The sequence below is a fragment of the Microtus pennsylvanicus genome, chromosome 5, assembly GCF_037038515.1.
Source record: "Microtus pennsylvanicus isolate mMicPen1 chromosome 5, mMicPen1.hap1, whole genome shotgun sequence".
Lineage (NCBI taxonomy): Eukaryota > Metazoa > Chordata > Mammalia > Rodentia > Cricetidae > Microtus > Microtus pennsylvanicus.
The window spans coordinates 68,795,334-68,818,756 of NC_134583.1; the positions used below are offsets into that span (position 1 = coordinate 68,795,334).

Consider the following 23,423-nt stretch of genomic DNA (forward strand, 5'->3'; position numbering starts at 1 on the left):
GAGGCACAGAGGGACTGAACTAGTTGGCAGACAGCCCAGAGATCCACATGTCCCGGCCTCCCCAATACCAGAATTACAAGTGGACGCCGCCATACTCGGATTTTTATTTATTTTTCTGGAAGTTGACTGCCCTTACACTTCTGTGGGAAATACTTCACCAAATGAACCATCTCTCCAGCTCAGGCACTTTTAACTCTACCTCTCTGGATATTGAGGATATCAGTTTTTTCTTTTTCCTGCCTTCCTTCCTTTCTTTCTTTCTTTTCTTTTTCTTTTTCTTTTTCTTTTTTTTGAGACAGGGTTTCTTTGTAGTTTTGGAGCCTGTGCTGTCATAGCTCACACTGTAGTGCAAACTGGTCCCAAATCCTCTGTCCTCAGATTTCAGCTTTCTCAGTACTGGGATTATAGATCCATGCTACCATTATTAATATTGCATTTGTTATTAATATTGCATTTAGTGTGTGTGTGCATGTGTGTGCGTGTGTGCATGTGTGTGCATGCGTGTGCGTGCATGTGTGTGCGTGTGTGTGCATGCATGTGTGTGTGCGCATGTATCTGCATGTGTCTGCATGTGTGTGCGTGTGTGCATGTGTGCGTTGTGTGTGTGCGTGTGTGTGTGCATGTGTGTGTGTATTCAAGCCATGCATGAATGTGGATGTTAGAGGACAATGTCTGGGAGTTGGATCTCTCCTTCCATCATGTGGGTTACAGAGTCTGAGCTCAGCTTGCCAGTCTGGGTAGCGAGCGCCTTTACCTGCTGAGCCACCCCACCCCTTATAAATACCTCTTCTTCAGATAAATCTTGCATTTAATTTATGCTGCAGCTCTGTTACTGGGAAACAGCTTGAGTCTTTCTTTAGATTTATTTATTTTATTGTACGTGTGTTTTGCCTGCACATATGTGGATCACCTACTTACCTGGTTCCCACGGAGGGCAGAAGCCTGTGATGCATTTCTTATTTTCTTTTTCACGACCAGGTTTCCTTGTGTAGCCCTGGCTAGCCCGGAAGTCATTATGTAGACCAGTCTGGTCTTTAATTCACAGAGATCCCTCTCCTCTGTCTGTAATTAACAGCATCCACCACTACACCCAGCTTGATTTTTTTAAAAAAGAGAAATTTACCAAACCCTTTTAAATGCAAAATTCCATGGTACTAAATACCCTTATAAGCCAGAAATAGGGGCAAACACTTGTAAGCCCAGTAGAGAGATCCCAAATTCAAGTCCAAACAGGACTATATAGAACAACCTGGTCTCAAAAGGTAAACATTGTAGATAAATATACATTTACAGGACCAGCACAATAGCTCAGTGGGAAAAGGCTCTTGCTGCCACGTTTGAGGGCCTGAGTTTGATCCCAAGACCTGCACTGTAGAAGATGAGAAGTGACTCATGGGAGTTGTCCTCTGACCTCCACAGTGCACCATAGCAGGACAGGCACACATTAGACGTACCGTCTGTGTGCTGTGTACTACACACATTTACAGTGTTGCACACGTTAGACGTACCGTCTGTGTGCTGTGTACTACACACATTTACAGTGTTGCACACGTTAGATGTAAGGTCTATTGCTGTGTACTACACACATTTACAGTGTTGCACACGTTAGATGTAAGGTCTATGTGCTGTGTACTACACACATTTACAGTGTTGCACACATTAGATGTACCATCTATGTGCTGTGTACTACACACATTTACAGTGTTGCACACATTAGATGTACCGTCTATGTGCTGTGTACTACACACATTTACAATGTTGCACACGTTAGATGTACCGTCTATGTGCTGTGTACTACACACATTTACAGTGTTGCACACATTAGATGTAAGGTCTATGTGCTGTGTATTACACACATTTACAGTGTTGCACACGTTAGATGTACCGTCTATGTGCTGTGTACTACACACATTTACAGTGTTGCACACATTAGATGTAAGGTCTATGTGCTGTGTATTACACACATTTACAGTGTTGCACACATTAGATGTACCGTCTGTGTGCTGTGTACTACACACATTTACAGTGTTGCACACGTTAGATGTAAGGTCTATTGCTGTGTACTACACACATTTACAGTGTTGCACACGTTAGATGTAAGGTCTATGTGCTGTGTACTACACACATTTACAATGTTGCACACGTTAGATGTAAGGTCTATGTGCCGTGTACTACACACATTTACAGTGTTGCACACGTTAGATGTAAGGTCTATTGCTGTGTACTACACACATTTACAATGTTGCACACGTTAGATGTAAGGTCTATGTGCTGTGTACTACACACATTTACAATGTTGCACACGTTAGATGTAAGGTCTATGTGCTGTGTACTACACACATTTACAGTGTTGCACACGTTAGATGTAAGGTCTATTGCTGTGTACTACACACATTTACAGTGTTGCACACGTTAGATGTAAGGTCTATTGCTGTGTATTACACACATTTACAGTGTTGCACACGTTAGATGTAAGGTCTATTGCTGTGTACTACACACATTTACAGTGTTGCACACGTTAGATGTAAGGTCTATTGCTGTGTACTACACACATTTACAATGTTGCACACGTTAGATGTAAGGTCTATGTGCTGTGTACTACACACATTTACAATGTTGCACACATTAGATGTAAGGTCTATGTGCTGTGTACTACACACATTTACAATGTTGCACACGTTAGATGTAAGGTCTATTGCTGTGTACTACACACATTTACAGTGTTGCACACGTTAGATGTAAGGTCTATGTGCTGTGTACTACACACATTTACAATGTTGCACACGTTAGATGTAAGGTCTATGTGCTGTGTACTACACACATTTACAATGTTGCACACGTTAGATGTAAGGTCTATTGCTGTGTACTACACACATTTACAATGTTGCACACGTTAGATGTAAGGTCTATGTGCTGTGTACTACACACATTTACAGTGTTGCACACGTTAGATGTAAGGTCTATTGCTGTGTACTACACACATTTACAGTGTTGCACACATTAGATGTAAGGTCTATTGCTGTGTATTACACACATTTACAGTGTTGCACACGTTAGATGTAAGGTCTATGTGCTGTGTACTACACACATTTACAATGTTGCACACGTTAGATGTAAGGTCTATGTGCTGTGTACTACACACATTTACAATGTTGCACACGTTAGATGTAAGGTCTATGTGCTGTGTACTACACACATTTACAGTGTTGCACACGTTAGATGTAAGGTCTATTGCTGTGTACTACACACATTTACAGTGTTGCACACGTTAGATGTAAGGTCTATGTGCTGTGTACTACACACATTTACAGTGTTGCACACATTAGATGTAAGGTCTATGTGCTGTGTACTACACACATTTACAATGTTGCACACATTAGATGTAAGGTCTATGTGCTGTGTACTACACACATTTACAGTGTTGCACACGTTAGATGTAAGGTCTATTGCTGTGTACTACACACATTTACAGTGTTGCACACATTAGATGTAAGGTCTATTGCTGTGTATTACACACATTTACAGTGTTGCACACGTTAGATGTAAGGTCTATGTGCTGTGTACTACACACATTTACAATGTTGCACACGTTAGATGTAAGGTCTATTGCTGTGTACTACACACATTTACAATGTTGCACACGTTAGATGTAAGGTCTATGTGCTGTGTACTACACACATTTACAGTGTTGCACACATTAGATGTAAGGTCTATTGCTGTGTATTACACACATTTACAGTGTTGCACACGTTAGATGTAAGGTCTATGTGCTGTGTACTACACACATTTACAATGTTGCACACGTTAGATGTAAGGTCTATTGCTGTGTACTACACACATTTACAATGTTGCACACGTTAGATGTAAGGTCTATGTGCTGTGTACTACACACATTTACAATGTTGCACACGTTAGATGTAAGGTCTATTGCTGTGTACTACACACATTTACAGTGTTGCACACGTTAGATGTAAGGTCTATGTGCTGTGTATTACACACATTTACAGTGTTGCACACATTAGATGTACCGTCTGTGTGCTGTGTACTACACACATTTACAGTGTTGCACACGTTAGATGTAAGGTCTATGTGCTGTGTATTACACACATTTACAGTGTTGCACACGTTAGATGTAAGGTCTATTGCTGTGTATTACACACATTTACAGTGTTGCACACGTTAGATGTAAAGTCTATGTGCTGTGTATTACACACATTTACAGTGTTGCACACGTTAGATGTACGGTCTATGTGCTGTGTATTACACACATTTACAGTGTTGCACACGTTAGATGTAAGGTCTATTGCTGTGTATTACACACATTTACAGTATTGCACACGTTAGATGTAAGGTCTATTGCTGTGTACTACACACATTTACAGTGTTGCACACGTTAGATGTAAGGTCTATTGCTGTGTACTACACACATTTACAGTGTTGCACACGTTAGATGTAAGGTCTATTGCTGTGTACTACACACATTTACAGTGTTGCACACGTTAGATGTAAGGTCTATTGCTGTGTACTACACACATTTACAGTGTTGCACACGTTAGATGAAAGGTCTATGTGCTGTGTATTACACACATTTACAGTGTTGCACACGTTAGATGAAAGGTCTATGTGCTGTGTACTACACACATTTACAATGTTGCACACGTTAGATGAAAGGTCTATGTGCTGTGTATTACACACATTTACAGTGTTGCACACGTTAGATGTAAGGTCTATTGCTGTGTATTACACACATTTACAGTGTTGCACACGTTAGATGTAAGGTCTATTGCTGTGTATTACACACATTTACAGTGTTGCACACGTTAGATGTAAGGTCTATTGCTGTGTATTACACACATTTACAATGTTGCACACGTTAGATGTAAGGTCTATTGCTGTGTATTACACACATTTACAGTGTTGCACACGTTAGATTAAGGTCTATTGCTGTGTATTACACACATTTACAGTGTTGCACACATTAGATGTAAGGTCTATGTGCTGTGTACTACACACATTTACAATGTTGCATGTGTTAGATGTACGGTCTATGTGCTGTGTACTACACATATTCACAATGTTGCCCTGACATCCTCACTGTCCATTCAGGAGCCTTTTGCTTGTTTGGGTTTTTTTTTTTCAAGCCAGGGTTTGTCTGTGTAGCCCTAGCTGTGCTAGAACTCACTCTGTAGACCAGGCTGGCCTCAAACTCACAGAAATCCACCTGCCTCTCACTCCCAAATTCTGGGATTAAAGGCATATGCCACCACTGCCTGGCTCAGGAGCCTTTTTAATAAACTCAATTCCACAGTAATTAAAACAGAACCCCCTGGAGGTTGGAAAGACGGTTCAGAGGTTAAGAGCACTCAATGCTCTTCCAGAGGTCCTGAGTTCAAGTCCCAGCACCCACATGGTGTCTCCCAACCATCTACAGTGGGATCTGGTGCCCTCTTCTGACCTACAGGCATACATGCAGGCAGAACACTGTATATACAATAAATACATAAATAAATAGACAATAAATAAATAGAAGGCATAGCCCATGGTTATGCTTCCTGCTCTATTCTGATTACTTTTGTTCTACTTTATATCTCTGAACTAGGTGTCTAATATAAGTGGAATTTATGATATTTGACTTTTTCATTTTTTCTTACTTTTTTACTTTTAAGGGTGTTTTGCCTTCGTATGTGTTTGTGTACCATCAGCACGCGGTGCCCACAGAGGCCGGGAGAGGACACCAGATCCCCTGGGACTGGACTTCAGGATGGCTGTGAGCTGCTAAGTGGGTGTGAGGAAATCAAAAACTCCCAGGTCTCTAGAGAAGTATCCAGTGCTCTTCACCTCCGAGTCGTCTCTTCAATCTTGGTGTCTCTGTGTCTGACCTATTTCCTGTAACATAATGTCGGAGTCCACCCATGCTAGATCAGAATTCTATTCTCTTTTAAGACTGAAAAAATACCCATTATATGCACACTCCTTATTCGATGAGTTAGTAGGTACACCTTTTGGCTGCCTTGAGTGACCAGCCAGTTCTGTTTTCAATCTTTCAGCCAAGTGTAGTGGTGCACACCTTTAATCCCAGCATGGGAGGCAGGGGCAGGTGGATCTCTGCGAGTTTGAGGCCAGCCTGGTCTACACAGAGAGTTCCAGAACAAGCGGGGCTACACACAGAGACCCTGTCTCAAAAAACAAGGCGAGGGGACTAAAGCTTTCTATTTCTGCTCCAGAGGCCCAAGTGTCACTACTGGGCAGTCAGGCAACGTAACAATGACCACCATGGCACCTGTTAGCCTAGTTGAGCACTCACCAGGAAGTGTTTACGGATTCACACCTATTGTCTCCGTTTCACAGAAAAGCACCTAAGTTAATAAATAGCGGAGCTGGATTTCCCTGCCCTTGTTCTTTGTCTCCAGAGCCTGAGCTCCTAACCTGACTCACAGATGTAATTAGCTTGTAATGTTTGAATGGGCAAGTGTGGGCGTTCCTGTGCTATTGTACACATGGAGAGGGCAAATAACACCTCAGATATCACTCAACTTCCGCCTTGTTTAAGGCATGCTTCTCTCTCTCTCTCTGTATATGTAGACATAGATATCCTTAGGACACAAATAAGTCAAGATTAAGAAATGTTATTTAAAAATAATTTTTAAAGATTTAGTTTTTTAAAGTTTTAGTGTACTGTATGAACTGGACATGCCGGATCCACAAAGAAGTGACTGCTGAACTTGCCTAAAGGCGAGACGATCCTTCGGGGTTCCTGCTTCATGAAAGAGTCTGCCAGTCATTCTGCAGGACACAGAAGAAAGTGACTGACAGACTGCCAATATAGACGGAACTGTCTTTGAAATTTCCTGCTTCATGGAAAAGTCTGGGCCTGTAGGCTGAAGGCTGGATGCCCCAATGTTACAGAAGAACTTTGGGTGACTGTCTAAGCAGTGAGATGTCTCTGTCATTTCTAGAGTTTTGAAGTTGCTTACAATGTACTTCCTGTTTACTTAGGTAATATTATATCCTCCTGCAGTCTTTGATGGAGTTGAAGGATAGTTAAAATATCATTTATTTTAGTGCATTTGTGTTTTGCATGTCGGATCTCCTGGAACTGGAATTATAGACAATCATGAGCATCCATGTGGTGCTGGGAATTGAGCCCGGGTCCTCTGGAAGAACAGTCAGTGCTCTTAACCACTGAGCCAGCTCTCCAGCCCCCAGGATGGATTATTTCAACAATGTTCTGTGAGTGTGGATTATCTGCCTAGTGGAGTATCATGAAACCAACACTAATCGTGTTTGAAAATATCAATGACAAATAAAGATATGGGCTTTGCTTTTTAAAAAATTCCTTATTTACTGAATAATTAAATATTTCTTTTGTAAAGCAGAAACCAGCATTCTCTTCACTCAAGGCTCAGGTCAAAAGCCACCTTCTCTGCTGACTTACCCAGATTTCTCCCACCAGAAGCAACCTTGCCTTGCGTGGATTTTCACGGCATCCAGCTTTCTCCAGTCTCTTAAATTTCTGCCATTGCTTTGAGCACTTCACAGGCAAGACTGTGGCTTCCTACGCACCAGCCTCTAAGAGGATGTTCCACGATGTTCAGCCAGACTTGGACTCATTTCCCACAGTGCGAGGGAGGACTGGGTGGCATGACCCTGGCCACAATGTTGTCAGGGAGAGAGGTGTTTGCTGGCAGACTGACCGTAAGCTGTCCGGGTTAGCATACCTGAGACAGATGACCGCCTGGACCCGACTGTAAGCTGTCCGGGCAAGTGCAGCTGAGACAGGTTTCATGATTATCATCATACACTCAGATGAACAAGGCCATGCTCAGGCACGGGGACATCTGAGGTATGAGAACCCTCAGCGGCAACAAAGAGCTGGTTTAGAAAGCTGGAAACAGCACCGCAGCCTCCCGAATCATCTTTCCAACTGGCAGATCCAGATCAATCACCCTGCCACATCAGTGGCAGGCACAGTGTGTGAGAGCACATCAGTAGCCTGGCATTCCAGGCCCGTGGGAGGGACTCCTGCCACACACCTTGGTACCCCTCACAGAGGAACACCTCAACAGCCCCAGAATCCTTAGTTCCTTGACTAGTTCACTTTGACACGGCACTTAGGGTGGGATGAGACACAAATTGAATTCTGCCAGGTCATTATTTCATTGAAGTCGGGATAAAATGATAGGGTTTTGGGGTTTTGTTTTATGTGTATGGGTGTTTTGCGTTCAAGTACGTCTGTGCAGGGTGCTATGCCCTCCAAGACCAGAAGAGGGCATCAGATCCCCTGGAACTGGAGTTACAGGAGGTTGTGAGTTGCCATGTAGGTTCTGAGAATGGACCTGGGTTCTCTCAAAAAGAAACCAGTGCTCTTAGCCACTAAGTCAACTCTCCAGCCCTAAAGACAAATTTTGAAAAATTATATTGCTAGCTGAGCGTGGTAGCACATGCCTTTAAACCCAACAATCGAGAGGCAGAGGCAAGTGGATCTTTGTGATTTCGAGGCCAGCCTGGTCTACAAAGTGAGTTCCAGGTCAGTCAGAGCTACATAGTGAGACCCTGTCTTGAAAAAAAATGTAGACCAGGCTGTGGTGGTGCATGCCTTTAATCCCAGCTCTTGGGAGGCAGAGGCGGGCAGATCTCTGTGAGTTTGAGGCCAGCCAAAGCTACACACAGAGAAATCCTGCCACGAAACTGCCCCCCCACCCCGCCAGAGAGGGAGAGAGAGAGAGAGAAATGTAGTTTGCATGCCTTTGATTCCAGCACATGGGAGACAGGCATTAGTTCAAGTTTACATAACAAGCTCAAGGACATCCAGGGCTACAGAGAGACACTCACTCAAAAAAAATTTTTTTGAATATCACCAGAGGAACAGATAGATGTTGTGTGCCTTCACTAAGACGCTGAGGAAGGACAATCACTTACACATTCTCCCAACCATGAATGCATAGCACATACACAGTAACAAAGAAACAGCAGACAGACCCAAAAGGAGAAATTGTCTATTCAAACAAAGGAAAGAAAGTCTATGCCACATTAAAAGATACAAGCAAGAAACCACAACGTATGCTCCACAGCGTTCGTAGACTTGATTTTGTCCTAGAGGGGAGACGCTAATAAAGGTGACTAGAGAGAGCCACTAAAGAACAAGGAGAGCTTGAGCCACCGTCTGCGCAGTGAGAAGTTCAGGGAAGCGAGCGAGGCGTTAGCAAACAGCCACTGTATTGTGAGTGTGAACAGACATGATGTATGTAACTTACTCTCCGAGTTCAGACTACAAGGTACGAGGACACAGTACAGGTAGACGCCGGGGATAAGTCAAGCCGAACGAAACGCTTACACTGGGGAGTTCGCCATCAAAGTATGCAGACTTCGTTTGTACCGCTCTCGTGACTTTCCGGGAATTCTGAAATTGTTTCCAAATCAAACTTTAACACCAACACGGTCTGTAAGGTCTATGACATCATCCCCACTGAGGCTCAGTCCAGCCACAAGGACAGCATTGCTGCTTCCCAACACAGCAAGCGCTTCCTCCCTTTGAGGGTCTATTATTGCCTTTACATAGAACTCCCTTCTCCATACTGCGGGCCCACATTGGCGTTGTCTTGACACACCCCACCCCTCTGTCCTAGGCTTTCACAGTACCCTGAACTCTCCACGTACGTCACAGGTTACAGGGTGTGCACTGTGTTTGTTTTTGAGACAGAGGCTTATGCAGCCCAGGCTGGCCTCTAATTTGATAAGTATCCAAAGTTAACCTTGAACTCCTGATCCTCCTACCTCTACCTCCCAAAGGGCTGGCATTATAGGCGTGTGCCACCATGCCAGGCTCAGAGTTGGTATTCATGGAGAACTGGATGTCAGTCTATCTTCCCCAGTTGCCTGGAGGCTCCCTGAAGCCAGGGTTTGGGTCTGTTCTGCTCACGAGTGTATCTCCTGCACCAGCTACTGAAGCTGGCACAGCTGTGGGCACCGAGTAACCAGCTAGATGATGAGAGGGCAAATCCCACTCTCTAAGTTCAGCTCCAAGCTATTGGCAACTCTCAGCCCTGCCCTTAACCCTTAGTCCCAAGAGTTTGATCAAGAGGCGCTGACGTTGAAGGAGCCCTGAATTGACTGCCCACTTGCCAAGTCAGCTTGAAACTGAAGGGCTGGGGTTAAAGAATGGGAACTCACGAGGGACGTGTGGAGGGAATGACACTGAGTGAGCTGGGAGCCTAGATGCCCACAAGGCAAGGAGCTGAGTGCAACTGTGTTCGGAGAGGCAGTCTGGTGAATGAGAGCACCCTCATGGTTTGTTAAAGTCTAAGGGTGGCACCCGGAGGATCCTGACATACAGGGAAACGAGGAAGAGGAGTAAGAGCAAGAGCAGGGTTTGCTGCTAGGCCAGGAGGGGAGGGCGCTTAGACACGGCACTAACTCCTTCCTTGCTCGGGATCAGCGGTGTGATGCTGGTGGGTGCAGGAAGCTCAGTGCCGGTGAAAGGCCTGGATCCTGTCCTGATAGAGCATGCGCGAGCATGGCACTCCCATCTCTAATCTGAGGGTTTACTGTGTGAAGCTACTACCAGGATCGTGGGACGTCGTCTTCAGAGGGCCCTCGGAACTGCTTTGGTCTGCACTCTGCACTCGCGGGAGGAGGCTGCTGGTTTCCAGCCAATGGAAACAGTTCCTTAATGTGCACCCAGCCACCTCTCACCGATTCCCACACGGTCCTTTCTGCAATTTCGAGTCCTATTTAAAAACACACTGTGGATGCGTCCACAGAACACTGTTCTTCGGTCAAAACCTTTAACCAAGAAGAGGATCTTTGTTTGGTTGGTTTTGGTTTGTTTGTTTGCTTATATTTTTCCTGAGGTGCTAGATATGAAATCTATGTCCCTTGCTCACACTGGGCAAACACTTTTCTCCTTTAGCCCCTCAGCTAGCATCCTTCTTAAAACTGAACCTGTTTTCTCCCTGTCCCCAAGGGTTACGACATACGCACTGGACTGCCCACTTGACTGGAGCAACCCTCACCAGAGGGAGGGCATGCGCACCTGTCTCTGGCTGCCATAGTGGCCCCTCCCCTTCAGCCCGGCCACACCGTCTGGCCAGAAGCATGCCCGTCCCTCTCCTTGGGCATTCTGTTGATATCTGGCATAACTTCCTATCTCCCCATCTCCAGAGGGAAGACTGGCAAGTTACTGTCACCTCATAGCTTAGACAGCATCCTCAGCATTCTCTGCCGCCCTTCATCCTCACAACCGGCCCTGTGAGGTAGATACAGTGGGTAACGACTACCCTGGCCCACGTGGATCAAGCATGTACAGCCTACGCAGTTCATACATGATCTCACTTAAACTTACCACAGCCCTATGAAATAGATCCGCGTCCCCATTTTACAGAAGGGAAAAATCCAGTGGTTAGAACTTGCCCCAAATCAAAGAGGTAGGAAGCCCTGAAGCTAGGGTTTAAACAGCAGCCTGCCCGACCCTAAAGCCATGCTGGTAACCTTTCCACAATGTTACCTTACAAAATCAAGAATATTACTTCCTAGATATGAGTCTACCCACTAAACTGAAGCTGGGCAGTAAGTAGTTCAGCCAAGGCCTCACAGCCGGGGACAGGCGGAGCTGGGGTGCTCCACTCCATGGAGTTTCGAAGCCTGGGCTTCATAAGGACCAGCACACTTGCTCATCATGGCTGCCCAGCCCACAGGACTGTTTCTGTTCAGAATTCCTTGTTGACACTCTTTGGGAAACCTGGGAGGGGTTGTTTTTTGTTTTGCTTTGTTTTAATCTCAAAACCAATCAGTAAATAAATTGAGGGAAAAAGAGAACATATTGTAACTAGCTGTCCTCTAACAACCAACGCTCAGCAGCCCAGAGGAGTCCTGGCTGGGAGGAACCACTGTATCAGGTCAAAGAGCAGGAACGGGAAACACTAACACAGGGAGTTTAGGCGGCTATCCTCCGAATCTGGGACCCCGTAACTGGGAGTTGCCGCTGCCCGGTCCACTCTTCTGTGACCCTGCTCCTGATAATGACTCTCACAAGTAAGATAAACATGAATGTGTTCACATGCATAGGACGGTTTCTGCAAATCCTAAGATGCTCTGAGAAATTATATATTTGTAACTAAGCTTTTGTATCGCAATTTCAACTCATGATTGTGGCGTACTATGAATCTAACTGGATCTGTAAACATCTTGTTATTCAGGTACTACCCAGTGCCACACACTGGCAGTTTCCACCTTTAGAGTATTTAAGGCTTAGAGCTCTTTTTTGTTTGTTTGTTTGTTTTTGAGACAGGGTTTCTCTGTGTAGCCCTCGCTGTCCTGGAACTAGCTCTGTAGACCAGGTTGGCCTCAAACTCAGAAAGACCCGCCTGCCTCTGCCTTCCTCTGCTGAGGACTAAAGTCGTGAGCCCCCACCATGGCCAGCAAGCTCTTTTAAACTGCTACTGACTGCGAGCATCTTAGTCTTTAAAGTACAGAGAGTTCGAAAAAAAATACAAAGGATGATTTTTCTGGATCTCCCCAGAATTCCTAGTTTTCATTTCTAATTCCTGAAAATTAGTATCTGTGGGAAATTTGAAAACTTCTGCCCCACTGGAAATTCAGAAGACTTAACTAATAAATCTTTACTTCTTGAAGTTCCCCAGTCACTCAGTAAGCTAGTGACTTCTGGAAGCCTCCACACAGGAGTGGGGCCTGGGATGATCTTCCTGCAGCATTAGGACTCTAAAGGGGTCACCCAGGGACCCAGGGGCTGAGCTGGAATCTCAGGCCTTACCATACATTTCTATAGCATCTCCATTATGGAAACAAAATTCTTTCCTCCCACAGGGCATCTGCTCTTTTTATTATTTTAAAAAAATGTCCTGAGTTGGGTGTAGTGTTATGCACCTTGAATCCCAGCACTCAGGAGGCAGAGGCAGGAGGATCTCTGTGAGTTCAAGGCTGGCAAAGGCTGCAGAGTGAGATAGAAAAAATAAATAAATAAAAAACATTTCTTTAAACGTTAAAAGTCCTATAGAATTTCCACTGAGAAAAACGGGTGCTCCATAAATGAATGCCTTAACCTCACAGCTTCAGCCCCACAGCAAGCCCAGCGTGAAAAGTGGTGTACCAGCAGGGCCTGGGGGTCCCAGCGTGAGAAGTGGTGTACCAGCAGGGCCTGGGGGCAGGCAGGGAGCTGTCGGAATGCTGGTTCTGCCACAGGCAGGCTGTGTGACTTAGGGCAAGCTCTTCAACCGCCTGGCTATGTAGCTTCCGTATCTGTAAAATGTAAACGTAACAGGATCTATGACACTGGAATATTGTACTAAATAATTCCCACAACTGCAGTCTGTAGTAGAGGAAGCCCTCAGCAAGTGGGAGCCATTTCCTGGCACGGCAGGCCCACTGCGTTGTTAAGTCAGGAGGCGAGAGGTTGATAGAAGCCCTTGGAGCCACTCAGATGGCTCGTTTGTCATGGGTTTCTCAAAACGGGTTGTTTCCAGGTAGGTTTGGCAGGCTCAGGGCTGGACCATAAGTTTCCATCCATCCCTGGACTTGGGTCCTCCAGCAGGAGGTGGTGGCCTGGTCTGAGAGGTCACTAGATCGCTCATGTGTGCCCCTTGCCTGACAGGCAAGGTTGGCATGTGTCTTCTTGAGCCCAAGGTTAATCGGCAGGCCTAGCGTCCACAGGCCTATGAGGGAGGGGAGGCTGCCGGGTGCTTGCCGGAGCGGTATGTCTATGCACAGGTAATGCTCCCACACAAGCATGAATTTGGACACCATTCGCAGATTCTGCAAACTAGCACCTAGCACCTACTGCCCAATGCTTCAGACACTGCTGGCTGCTCACCAGGGTAGATCCTGTGGTTCCAAAGGTCGAATGTGCCACCTTGGGGGCCATGCCTGGCCCTCTGGCGGATGACGGCCCTGGTGCTTGAAGAGGTGGCCAAGTTGACCCGGGGTCCATCCTTTTGTATACTCAAGTTGCATCTAGGCATCACCCAGCGGCGTCCTTAGGCGCTCCTTGTCTGTGACCTGCCCCAAGCCCCACAGTTTGGGACCCATAACAAGCAAGATGGATCCAGATTTAGGGTTAGGGACAGGCGGAGGGCTGGCTGCCTACCTCCAAGTATGCACAGCAGGCATCCACCTCTGAAGCTCTCTCCACCCTGAAGCGGTGCAAGGAGGTGAGTGGATCCTGGGGCAGCTAAAGAAGACCTAAGGGCCTCACCTTGCGGGATGGGCCCGCTCACCTCCCCTTCCCCTGTGGGATCGTCCTGGGTGCCCTCTGGGCCTTGCTCCCACCTCCTGGAGCTCTGGTGTCTGGCACTGTGGAAGCAGACCGGACGTTTGTCCGGAGTCCTCTCCTGGGCAGAAGCCTCCTGAGGGGCTCTGTTTTCAAGCCTTTCTCTTGGAGGGCTCTCCTTGTTATCCTCACTCCAGAGTCCTGCAAGGAGAGAAGAAAACACCGATAGTCGCTCTTCTCCTTACCCTGCACAAAGCCGGAAAGACAATAGGAGAACAAACAGAGAAAGCAGAGAGAGAATACAGCTAGAGCCTGTGTTTGTGTGTGCATGTTCGTGTGTGTGCATGTTTGTGTGTGCACATGTTCACATGTGTGTGCGCATGTTCGTGTGTGTGCATGTTCGTGTGTGTGTGAGCATGTTTATGTATGCAGGCGCATGAGGAAGCCAAGGTGGACCCTTGGGTGTCTTCCTCAATCATCCTACACCTTTTTTTTTTTTTTTTTGGTTTTTCGAGACAGGGTTTCTCTGTAGCTTTGGTGCCTGTCCTGGAACTAGCTCTTCTAGACCAGGCTGGCCTCGAACTCACAGAGATCCACCTGCCTCTGCCTCCCGAGTGCTGGGATTAAAGGCATGCGCCACCACTGCCCGGCCCCTACACCTTATTTTGAAACAGGATCTCTCATTGAACCTGCAGCCCCCAGACTGGGTTAGTCTGGCTCCAGTAAGTCCCTGGCTCCACCTGTCCCCACCTCCTCAGCACTTACATACAAACTTGCACCAACAGTCTGGCTTTTTAAAATAAAAAGCCAGGCATGGTTGTGCATGCCTGTAATCAGTACTTATGGCGCAGAGGCAGGTAGATCTCTGTGAATTCAAGGCCAGCCTGGTCTACAGAGTGAGTTCCAGAACAGCCAAGCTACACTGAGAGTTCCTGTCTCAAAAGTAAAGCAAACATAATAATAATTAAAAAAAATCTCACTTATTTGTTTTGTGTGAATGGAGAGGAGTGAAGGCACGTGTGTGAAAATTGGAGGACAATGAGATGAAGGGTGTCTCCTCTCACCACAAGAATCCCAGGCCACCCTACCAACTAAACCTAAGTTCTGTATTCTGACAGAAGACAGAAGTGGAAGGACAGCCTGGTTAGAGAGGTGAAGGAGCGGTTTCTGCAATCAGACACTCTGGGCTGAGTCTTAGACCCGGCACTTCTCGCTCTGCAGTCCTGGACAGCGGCACACATTTGTCCAGTCTCAGCTTGCTCAGCCGTAAGACAGGAGGAATGGAAGCAGCTGCAGGGTGGAGGGAGAGTCCACAGATCTTCGGGAAGGCAGAGAGCGGTTACCTTAAAACATTTTCCACCCGTCAACCTTGGCTGTCCTGTTCCCTCCCCTCAACCAACACCACTAATACTATCTATTAGAAGTCAGCAGGAGCCGAGAGCGGGTAGCTGATTCAGTTCCTTGAGACAGAAAAAATACAGACAGTGGCTTTGTCCCAGGGGACAGCGCTCTCTGGATGGGGGCACATCCTCAGAATGCTGCAACACTAAGGAGGCTCTCCTGCCCCAGACCTTGATAGACCTGAGGTACAGACAAGTACAGAAAAAGAAAATATGGAGGAAGACCCAGCACAGAACACATCTGTTACAGTCTCTAGAGACCTCCGCCGGCTCCTCAGTTGGTGTGCCCCCATCCAGAGAGCTCTGTCCCCTGGGACAAAGCCACTGTCTAAGAACCACTGCAAAGAGAGTTTAAAGGTGTAATTAAGGTGTCTTTTTAAATCCTGGCATCAAATTTCTACATCAGGTGTCACGGAGGTGCAGAGGGTCACCTCCCTGCTGCCCAGCTTACATTGGCCAAAAGCTGCTATGCAGGCTGCCGAGGGGTAAACGCTGCCAAGTCTCACCCAGCGCTGAACCCTGCAGGCTACAGTGCCATCCCGCCTAGCAGTGTGTGCCCACTGGCACCATTGTGGCGTGACTGCAGTGGTAACTGAGCATGTTCTGATCGGCCATTAGGCCTGCTCTGCAGGAGCGGTTCCAAGCTAGGGCGATCACAGGCGCTGGGGATGGGGTGCACCTGCTGTTGTTTTGCTAAATAAATGGATTTGCCATTGCATCTTACAAACTGCACTGTAAATACTTATGTTTATACCCAGACATTTCTGATGCTCTCTTGCTCTAAACTTTGGTCATAGAAGCTTATGTTTGTAGTAGTGGTAATGGTTAAGGCAGAGACAATTGGTCAGAGTACAGAGTATAAATTCCTGTGAGTGAGCAGCTGAGAATAAATCACTTGTATCAATTTCCATCAAACCTCAAGAACCACTGTGGTGGAGGGGGGGTAAACGCAAGCACTCCCTGATGGAAGAAGACCTAGGAAATGCGGGCATCTGCACATGGCATGGATGATGCACACCTGAACGCACACCAGCTGTAGTTACCTGCACAAGATCAAGCCAATAAAATCCCAGCATGGTGCCAGGGGGCGGGGCATACTCCAGCATGGTGCCAGTGGGTGGGGCGTGCTCCAGCATGGTGCCAGTGGGTGGGGCGTGCTCCAGCATGGTGCTGGGGGTGGGGCGTGCTCCAGCATGGTGCCAGTGGGTGGGGCGTGCTCCAGCATGGTGCCAGTGGGTGGGGTGTGCTCCAGCATGGTGCCAGGGAGTGGGGTGTGCTCCAGCATGGTGCCAGTGGGTGGGGCGTGCTCCAGCATGGTGCCGGGGGAAGGGCGTGCTTCAGTATGGTGCCAGGGGGCGGGGCATACTCCAGCATGGTGCCAGGGGGCGGGGCATACTCCAGCATGGTGCCGGGGGTGGGGCGTGCTCCAGCATGGTGCTGGGGGTGGGGCGTGCTCCAGCATGGTGCCAGTGGGTGGGGCGTGCTCCAGCATGGTGCCAGTGGGTGGGGCGTGCTCCAGCATGGTGCCAGTGGGTGGGGCGTGCTCCAGCATGGTGCCAGTGGGTGGGGCGTGCTCCAGCATGGTGCCGGGGGTGGGGCGTGCTCCAGCATGGTGCCAGTGGGTGGGGCGTGCTCCAGCATGGTGCGGGGGGGGGGGGGGAAGGGCGTGCTCCAGCATGGTGCTGGGGGTGGGGCGTGCTCCAGCATGGTGCCAGGGGGCGGGGTGTGCTCCAGCATGGTGCCGGGGGTGGGGTGTGCTCCAGCATGGTGCCGGGGGTGGGGCGTGCTCCAGCATGGTGCCAGTGGGTGGGGCGTGCTCCAGCATGGTGCTGGGGGTGGGGCGTGCTCCAGCATGGTGCCGGGGGTGGGGTGTGCTCCAGCATGGTGCCAGGGGGCGGGGTGTGCTCCAGCATGGTGCCGGGGGTGGGGCGTGCTTCAGTATGGTGCCAGGGGGCGGGGCATACTCCAGCATGGTGCCAGGGGGCGGGGCATACTCCAGCATGGTGCCAGGGGGCGGGGTGTGCTCCAGCATGGTGCCGGGGGTGGGGTGTGCTCCAGCATGGTGCCGGGGGTGGGGCGTGCTCCAGAATGGTGCCAGGGGGTGGGGCGTGCTCCAGAATGGTGCCAGGGGGTAGGGCGTGCTCCAGCATGGTGCCGGGGGTGGGGTGTGCTCCAGCATGGTGCCAGGGGGTGGGGCGTGCTTCAGTACGGTGCCAGGGGGCGGGAGCACACACCTTTAATCCCAGAGGGAGGCAGAGGTAGGTGAGGTGGATCTCTGAGCTCCGGGCCAGCCTGGACTACAGAGTGAGTTCCAGGACAGCCAGGGCTACAGAAACTCTGTCTCAAAACCCAGTAAATAAAAAGATAAGTACAATTCCAGCATGGCTGGGAGAGGTGGACAAACGATTGGCAGTTCATGGCTGTTAAGGGACAGTCATTCTCTCAGGACATGGCTGCCCGTAGGCGTTCATGCCTCAGTGGATGGTCACACCCATGTGTATGGGCAGCACCACCTGAACTCGGGGTCGTTAGTAAGAAAATAAATAAATAAACATGAAGTTGGAGGGTTATGGGTGGGACACAAGGAGGAGCTGGGGGATTGGTGGTGGGTGGGTGTGACTTATGACCGATACACACTGCATATTTGCATGAAACGGGCATATCCCTTGAGCTCAGGACTTGGGTGCCGACTTAAGCAACATAACAAGACCCTGCCTCAAAAACCAAACAACTGAGGCTAGAGAGATGGCTCAGAAGTTAAGAATATTTTCTTCAGAAACTTGAAGACCAGAGAATGCAATTTTCAAAGGATACACACACACACACACACACACACACACACAAGCCTGCCTCTGCTTCTGAAGCACTGGGATTAAAGGTGTGCACTCTAGGGGCTGGAGAGATGACTCAGTGAGTGGTTAGGAGCACTGACAGATCTTCCAGAGGACCTGGGTTCAATTCTTAGCACCCACAGGGCAACTCAACTCACAGCTGTCTATAACTCCAGTTCCAGGGGACCCAACACCCTCACCTAGAAACACATGAGGGCAAACCACCAGCGCACATAAAAACAAACAAGCAAGCAACAAATAAAAGCCTAGCTTCTGGCTGTCCAGTAAACAGCGAGAGAAAACACATGCGCTGCTTCACACAGCAGCTCAGCTGGAGAGAACACAGCTGCCACAGTCCTAAGACTCCCTGTTGTGCAGAGGGAAGTCCCAAGGCCTCCTCCTGACTGCTGAGGAAACCATGGCAGCTAGGAGGGAGGAATGACACTTCTTCATACCTATCTTGCCTTCATTTCTCCCCTAAAAGGGGATTCTAATTCCATTCTGCCTTGTTTTCCCAAGTTCCAAGGTTTGCTAGGGGAGACCTGTGAGAAACAGATGGTTAAATCATTCATTACCTCTAACAGGGCTGGGGGTGCAGGAAGGGGGTGGTTAGGACTCCTTTAGCCTTCCACCAAAACAACAAGCCAACACCGACTCTCAACACAAGCAGCATCGGGGAAGCCAGCTAAGTTGCTCTCTTTCTGGGACATGGAGGGGAGCTGCATATGCTGGCTGACCCACAGAAAGTGCTCCTTATCCCCGAAGCCCCATGGGCGAGGCTGCTCTTGGTCCTGCAGTAGGATAATGTCTGCAAATCTGTTCAGTTCTCACTGTCGGGGACTGAACAGAACCTTCCCCTCAGACTCACATGTTGAAGTCCTAACTCCTAGTATTTCAGATAATTTGGATATAGGGTCTTTAATAATTGACAACTGAATTAAAAAGTCTTTAGGGCCAACTTTAATCCTACATGATTGCTAAGGAAATCTGCACACAGAGCATGCCAAGGAAGACCGTGGGAAGATGTGAGAAAACAGCTAAGGAGAGAGCCTCTGAAGAAACCAACCTGCTCAGACCTTTCTTAGACGTCTAGTCTTGAGAGCTGTGCAGGGCACTTCAGTCGGAAGCCCTCTGAGGCCTCTGGGTTGGCACCGTGAGCTCCAATGGTACTAGGTATAGCTGGCTGGCCTCTACGCTCTCCCGATGGTTTCAGTTGAGTATGGCATGAAGGCCATTGGACTCAGTACAGCTATGAGCAGCATAAGTAAAGAGAGCATTGCCTTGGGGTAGAAAAGCTAGTCCTTTCCAAACTCCATGGATGAGGCTCCAATAAACGACTTTCTAATGCTAACCAACATGTTGGAATTATATATAAATAGGTTTGTTGGCAGATATTCATTTGTTAGCAGACATAACAAGAGAAAACACTGCCAACTTTAGATCTAACTTTGGCTGTTAGAATCCTCTAGAACATCTCACAGACGGAACAACCAGCCATACAGGCTTGTACATGCTACAGTGTTCTTAGACCTTTGGGCAAGTTCCATGTTGGGGGTCTTACAGCTCTATATGGTTGACCCCTCCAGTGTTTCATATGGTTATTGGGGCTGTGCCATTGGCAAAGGCAGGCAAGCTGCAAAGATGGCGTTCAAAGGCTTCAGCTGAAAGAAACGACCTGCCTTGACGGAGCGCAAGAAGTTGCAGGGGTGACTGACATCACAGGGGTGAGGTTAAAGACAAAGCTCTTGAACGAGAGCTCCGCTGGGCTGGTGAGATAACTAAAGGAATGTTATGGGATACTGTATCATACTGGTGATTGTGACTGTGTTGCTGATTTACCTTACCTGCCTGAAATACCTAATTGGTTTAATAAGAGCTGAATGGCCAATAGCTAGGCATGAGAGCAGAGGCGGGACTTCTGGGCAGAGATAGGAATTCTGGGATGGAGAGAGGCAGAAACGCCAGCAGGAGCCAGCAGGACACAGAGGAAGTCAGACGTACAATATGGAGGAGAGGTAACGAGCCACACAGCAGAATGTAGATGACTAAAAACAGGTTAATTTAAGTTATAAGAGCCAGTTGGGGAACAGCCTAAGCTAAAGGCCGAGCATTCATAACTAACAAAAAGTCTCTGTGTCGTTATATGGGAGCTGGTGGTCCCAAAAGAAAGTCTGACAACAAAGGAAGACATACATCGCCTCTAAAGCTGTAGGGAAGGAGGCAGAGAAACGTGCTAAAGAATCTGTGACGGAAGATGAAGGAGGTGATGGCATCTTCAGCATCTACCTTTACCCTTCTGTGGCCGCCCCTCATAACGGTTTCGTACCATGAATTACACATCCCCGCTAACCAATTTATGAAATGTTTGTCTTATAAACAACAACAAAAATAAGTTTCTGCTATAGAAGTCACTAAACTGTGTGTGGTACTTTGTCCTAACAGCCCTACCAGAGTGAGATGTTAGTCCGCCGGAAAGGACAAGACTGTCCTGAGCCACCTGCCTGTGTTGAAGCAACCTCATTTCCTATTCTGGCTACTAAGAAGCAATAATGTGAGGAAAAAAATAAAAGTCAGGGCCAGAGAGATGGCTCAGTGGGCAAAGGTGCTTGCCACTAAGCCTATGGACCTGAGTTCAATCCTGGGACCCACACAGTGGACGGAGAGAAACACCTCCCTTAAGCTGTCCTCTGATCTTCATACAACGATGTGGTAAACACACACGCACACAATCGTAATATTTTTTTTAAAAAAATGTAACAGACTTTAGTGGTTGAGTTTTTGATGCTGTGACAAAATTCCTGAGAAAAACAACTTAAAAGAAGAAAAGCTTAGCTGGGCGGTGGTGTCACAGTCCCTTAATGCCACCACTGAGGAGGCAGAGGCAGGGGGATCTCTGAGTTCGAGGCCAGCCTGGCCTACAGAGCGAGTTCCACTACAGCCAGGGCTACACAGAGAAATGCTGTCTTAATGAAGATGAGGATGAGGAGGAAGAAACAACGTTTATTGTCTCACAGTCCACAGTCACTGTCACTATTGTTTCTGGATTTGTCTTGAGTCAGAGTGTCATGGAAGGGTACACGGTACGGAGGCACAGACCTGCTAACCTCATCTCACGGTGGGCAGGGAACAGAAAAGAAAACCTCTGACGGTCAGTGACACGGCCTTCCAGCTGGACCCACACCAGAGTCCACTCCAAAGTGGGGCGCGTCTCCAGGCCTCTCCTGCCATCAGCTTTGCCACACTCGCCACCAGGTTGGACTGAAACCGTGAGCAGGGACAATGCCTCCCTAAGCTGCTTCTGTCGGTACTGTTTCAGCGACCAGCAACAAGGAAGTAGCAAAAGACCAAGCTGATCTCAGGGCAGTAATGGCTCCAGCTGACATTAAGTTAAAGGCTATCATTATAAAATGGGCTTGGGGTGGGTGCTGCAGAGATGGCTCAGTGGTTAAGAGCTCTTACTCCTATTCCAGAGGACCTGGGTTTGGTTCCCAGCTCCTATCTAGTGGCTCACAACTGCCTGCAACTCCAATTCCAAGAGACTAAGACGCTCTTCTGGCCACCAAAGGCACAAGGCACACACATAACGACAAAAAGTTCATATACATAAAATGAAATACATGGATATTTTTAAAGGAGAGAGCATTGAAGAGATGGCTCAGCAGTTAGAAGCACTGGCTGCTCTTTCAGGGGAACTGAGTTCCATTCCCAACACCCACATGGTCACTCACAACCATCTGTAACTCTAACTCCAGGGAGCCTGGCCCCTTCTTCTCATCTCCACAAGAAAGTGGTACACAGACATACATGCAGACACAACAGTCATATACATAAAATCAAACAATAATTTTAAAAACTCTTGAATTGGTAACATAGAATCAATCTCAGCACTGGGGAGGCAGAGGCAGGAGGATCTCTGTGAGTTCGAGTACAGCATGGTCTACAAAGTGAATTCCAGACCAACCAGAGATACATAGTGAGACTCTGTCTCAAAAATAAATAAATAAATGAATAAGTCTTTTGACTCTGAGATGAGTCCTTCCATTGGCCTGTCTAGAGGCAAGCACTGTCGTTTGCACAGACACTGAGTCTCAACGGGCCAGGTCACAAGTGCGGTCACAGAACAGCACGGACTGCAGCGTGGGCTTGTTTCGGAGCATTGACAAGTTCTGGTCCCTATGGGTAACTTCACTGGTGATATCCAGTATGTTACCTCTGATAGACAAATAGGCCTCCGAGAATCAGGTCTTTTTTTTAGGGGGAGTAACCGTGTGAGATGTAGCTTGACTCTGACATTAGAGGGCTCATGTTCACAAATATGAAACTGCCTAATCCACAAGTATGAGCCCTGGGATTCTGCAGGGCACAGGTTTTCCTTTTGTAACCAAGGACGGCTTGAAACCCTTCTTTTGATTGATATACCTTGTATGGAAAAAAGGGTCAGGACGCTGGCTTCATACCAAATACCAAGAGCCATACTGAGTTGCTCCAAGAAAGATGTACTGATATGGCAGCTGCAATCGGTGTCATCACCTGATAGAGTTCGTGGTCATCTTTAATTATTCTCCCGAATCCGAGTAACTTCTCTCTGGACCAGACTGATGCATAGATGACAATACGCTCACATTAATTAATCTGTTTTCCTCGGAGACATAAAGTTTCCAAGCCTTTTACTGAAGCCTCCCTTGCTCCCACATTGGCTCTCAGTCTGTGGTTCACTTTGTTGCTCTTCTTCCAGCACCTTCTTTAAGACTGATCATGGGCTCAGAGCACATGAAGCTTGGTCAGCAGAGGGCGCTGGAGGAACACGGTAAGAGGAAGGCTCTGCTCCGCCTGGTTCTGGTCCTGCTGAGCTTTCGTTTCTCTTGTCTTTGGTTGCAGTTTGGCTGGGCCTGTAGATGGGGACATCCTGGTGGTCCCCTTCCTTACATGGATGTCAGGAACAAAGAGAGCCCCCCCTTACCATGCCTCTTC

The 23,423-nt window shown here is 47.8% G+C and overlaps 1 protein-coding gene and 1 pseudogene across 5 annotated transcripts in view; one reads left to right on the forward strand and one right to left on the reverse strand.

The window, feature by feature from the left end:
• Positions 1–7,370: 7,370 nt before the first annotated feature.
• Positions 7,371–23,423, reverse strand: part of Bcl7c (BAF chromatin remodeling complex subunit BCL7C) — a 34,901-nt gene continuing 18,848 nt past the window's right edge. The window contains exons 6-9 of one of the 5 annotated variants that reach the window (XR_012910615.1): positions 14,229–14,422; positions 14,099–14,144; positions 13,826–14,010; positions 7,372–13,254 (exon numbers count right to left, since the gene is read on the reverse strand). Coding sequence is in view for 3 of the 5 variants with exons in the window: in XM_075972368.1 (XP_075828483.1) it covers positions 13,966–14,010; positions 14,099–14,144; positions 14,229–14,422 (285 nt within the window). In the remaining 2 variants the exon portion in view is untranslated. Of the gene's footprint in view, positions 14,423–23,423 lie in introns of all 5 variants that reach the window. The other 4 variants (XR_012910616.1, XM_075972368.1, XM_075972369.1 and 1 more) reach the window with 4 other exon arrangements.
• LOC142850656 (proteasome subunit alpha type-3 pseudogene) lies at positions 19,656–20,783 on the forward strand (annotated as a pseudogene).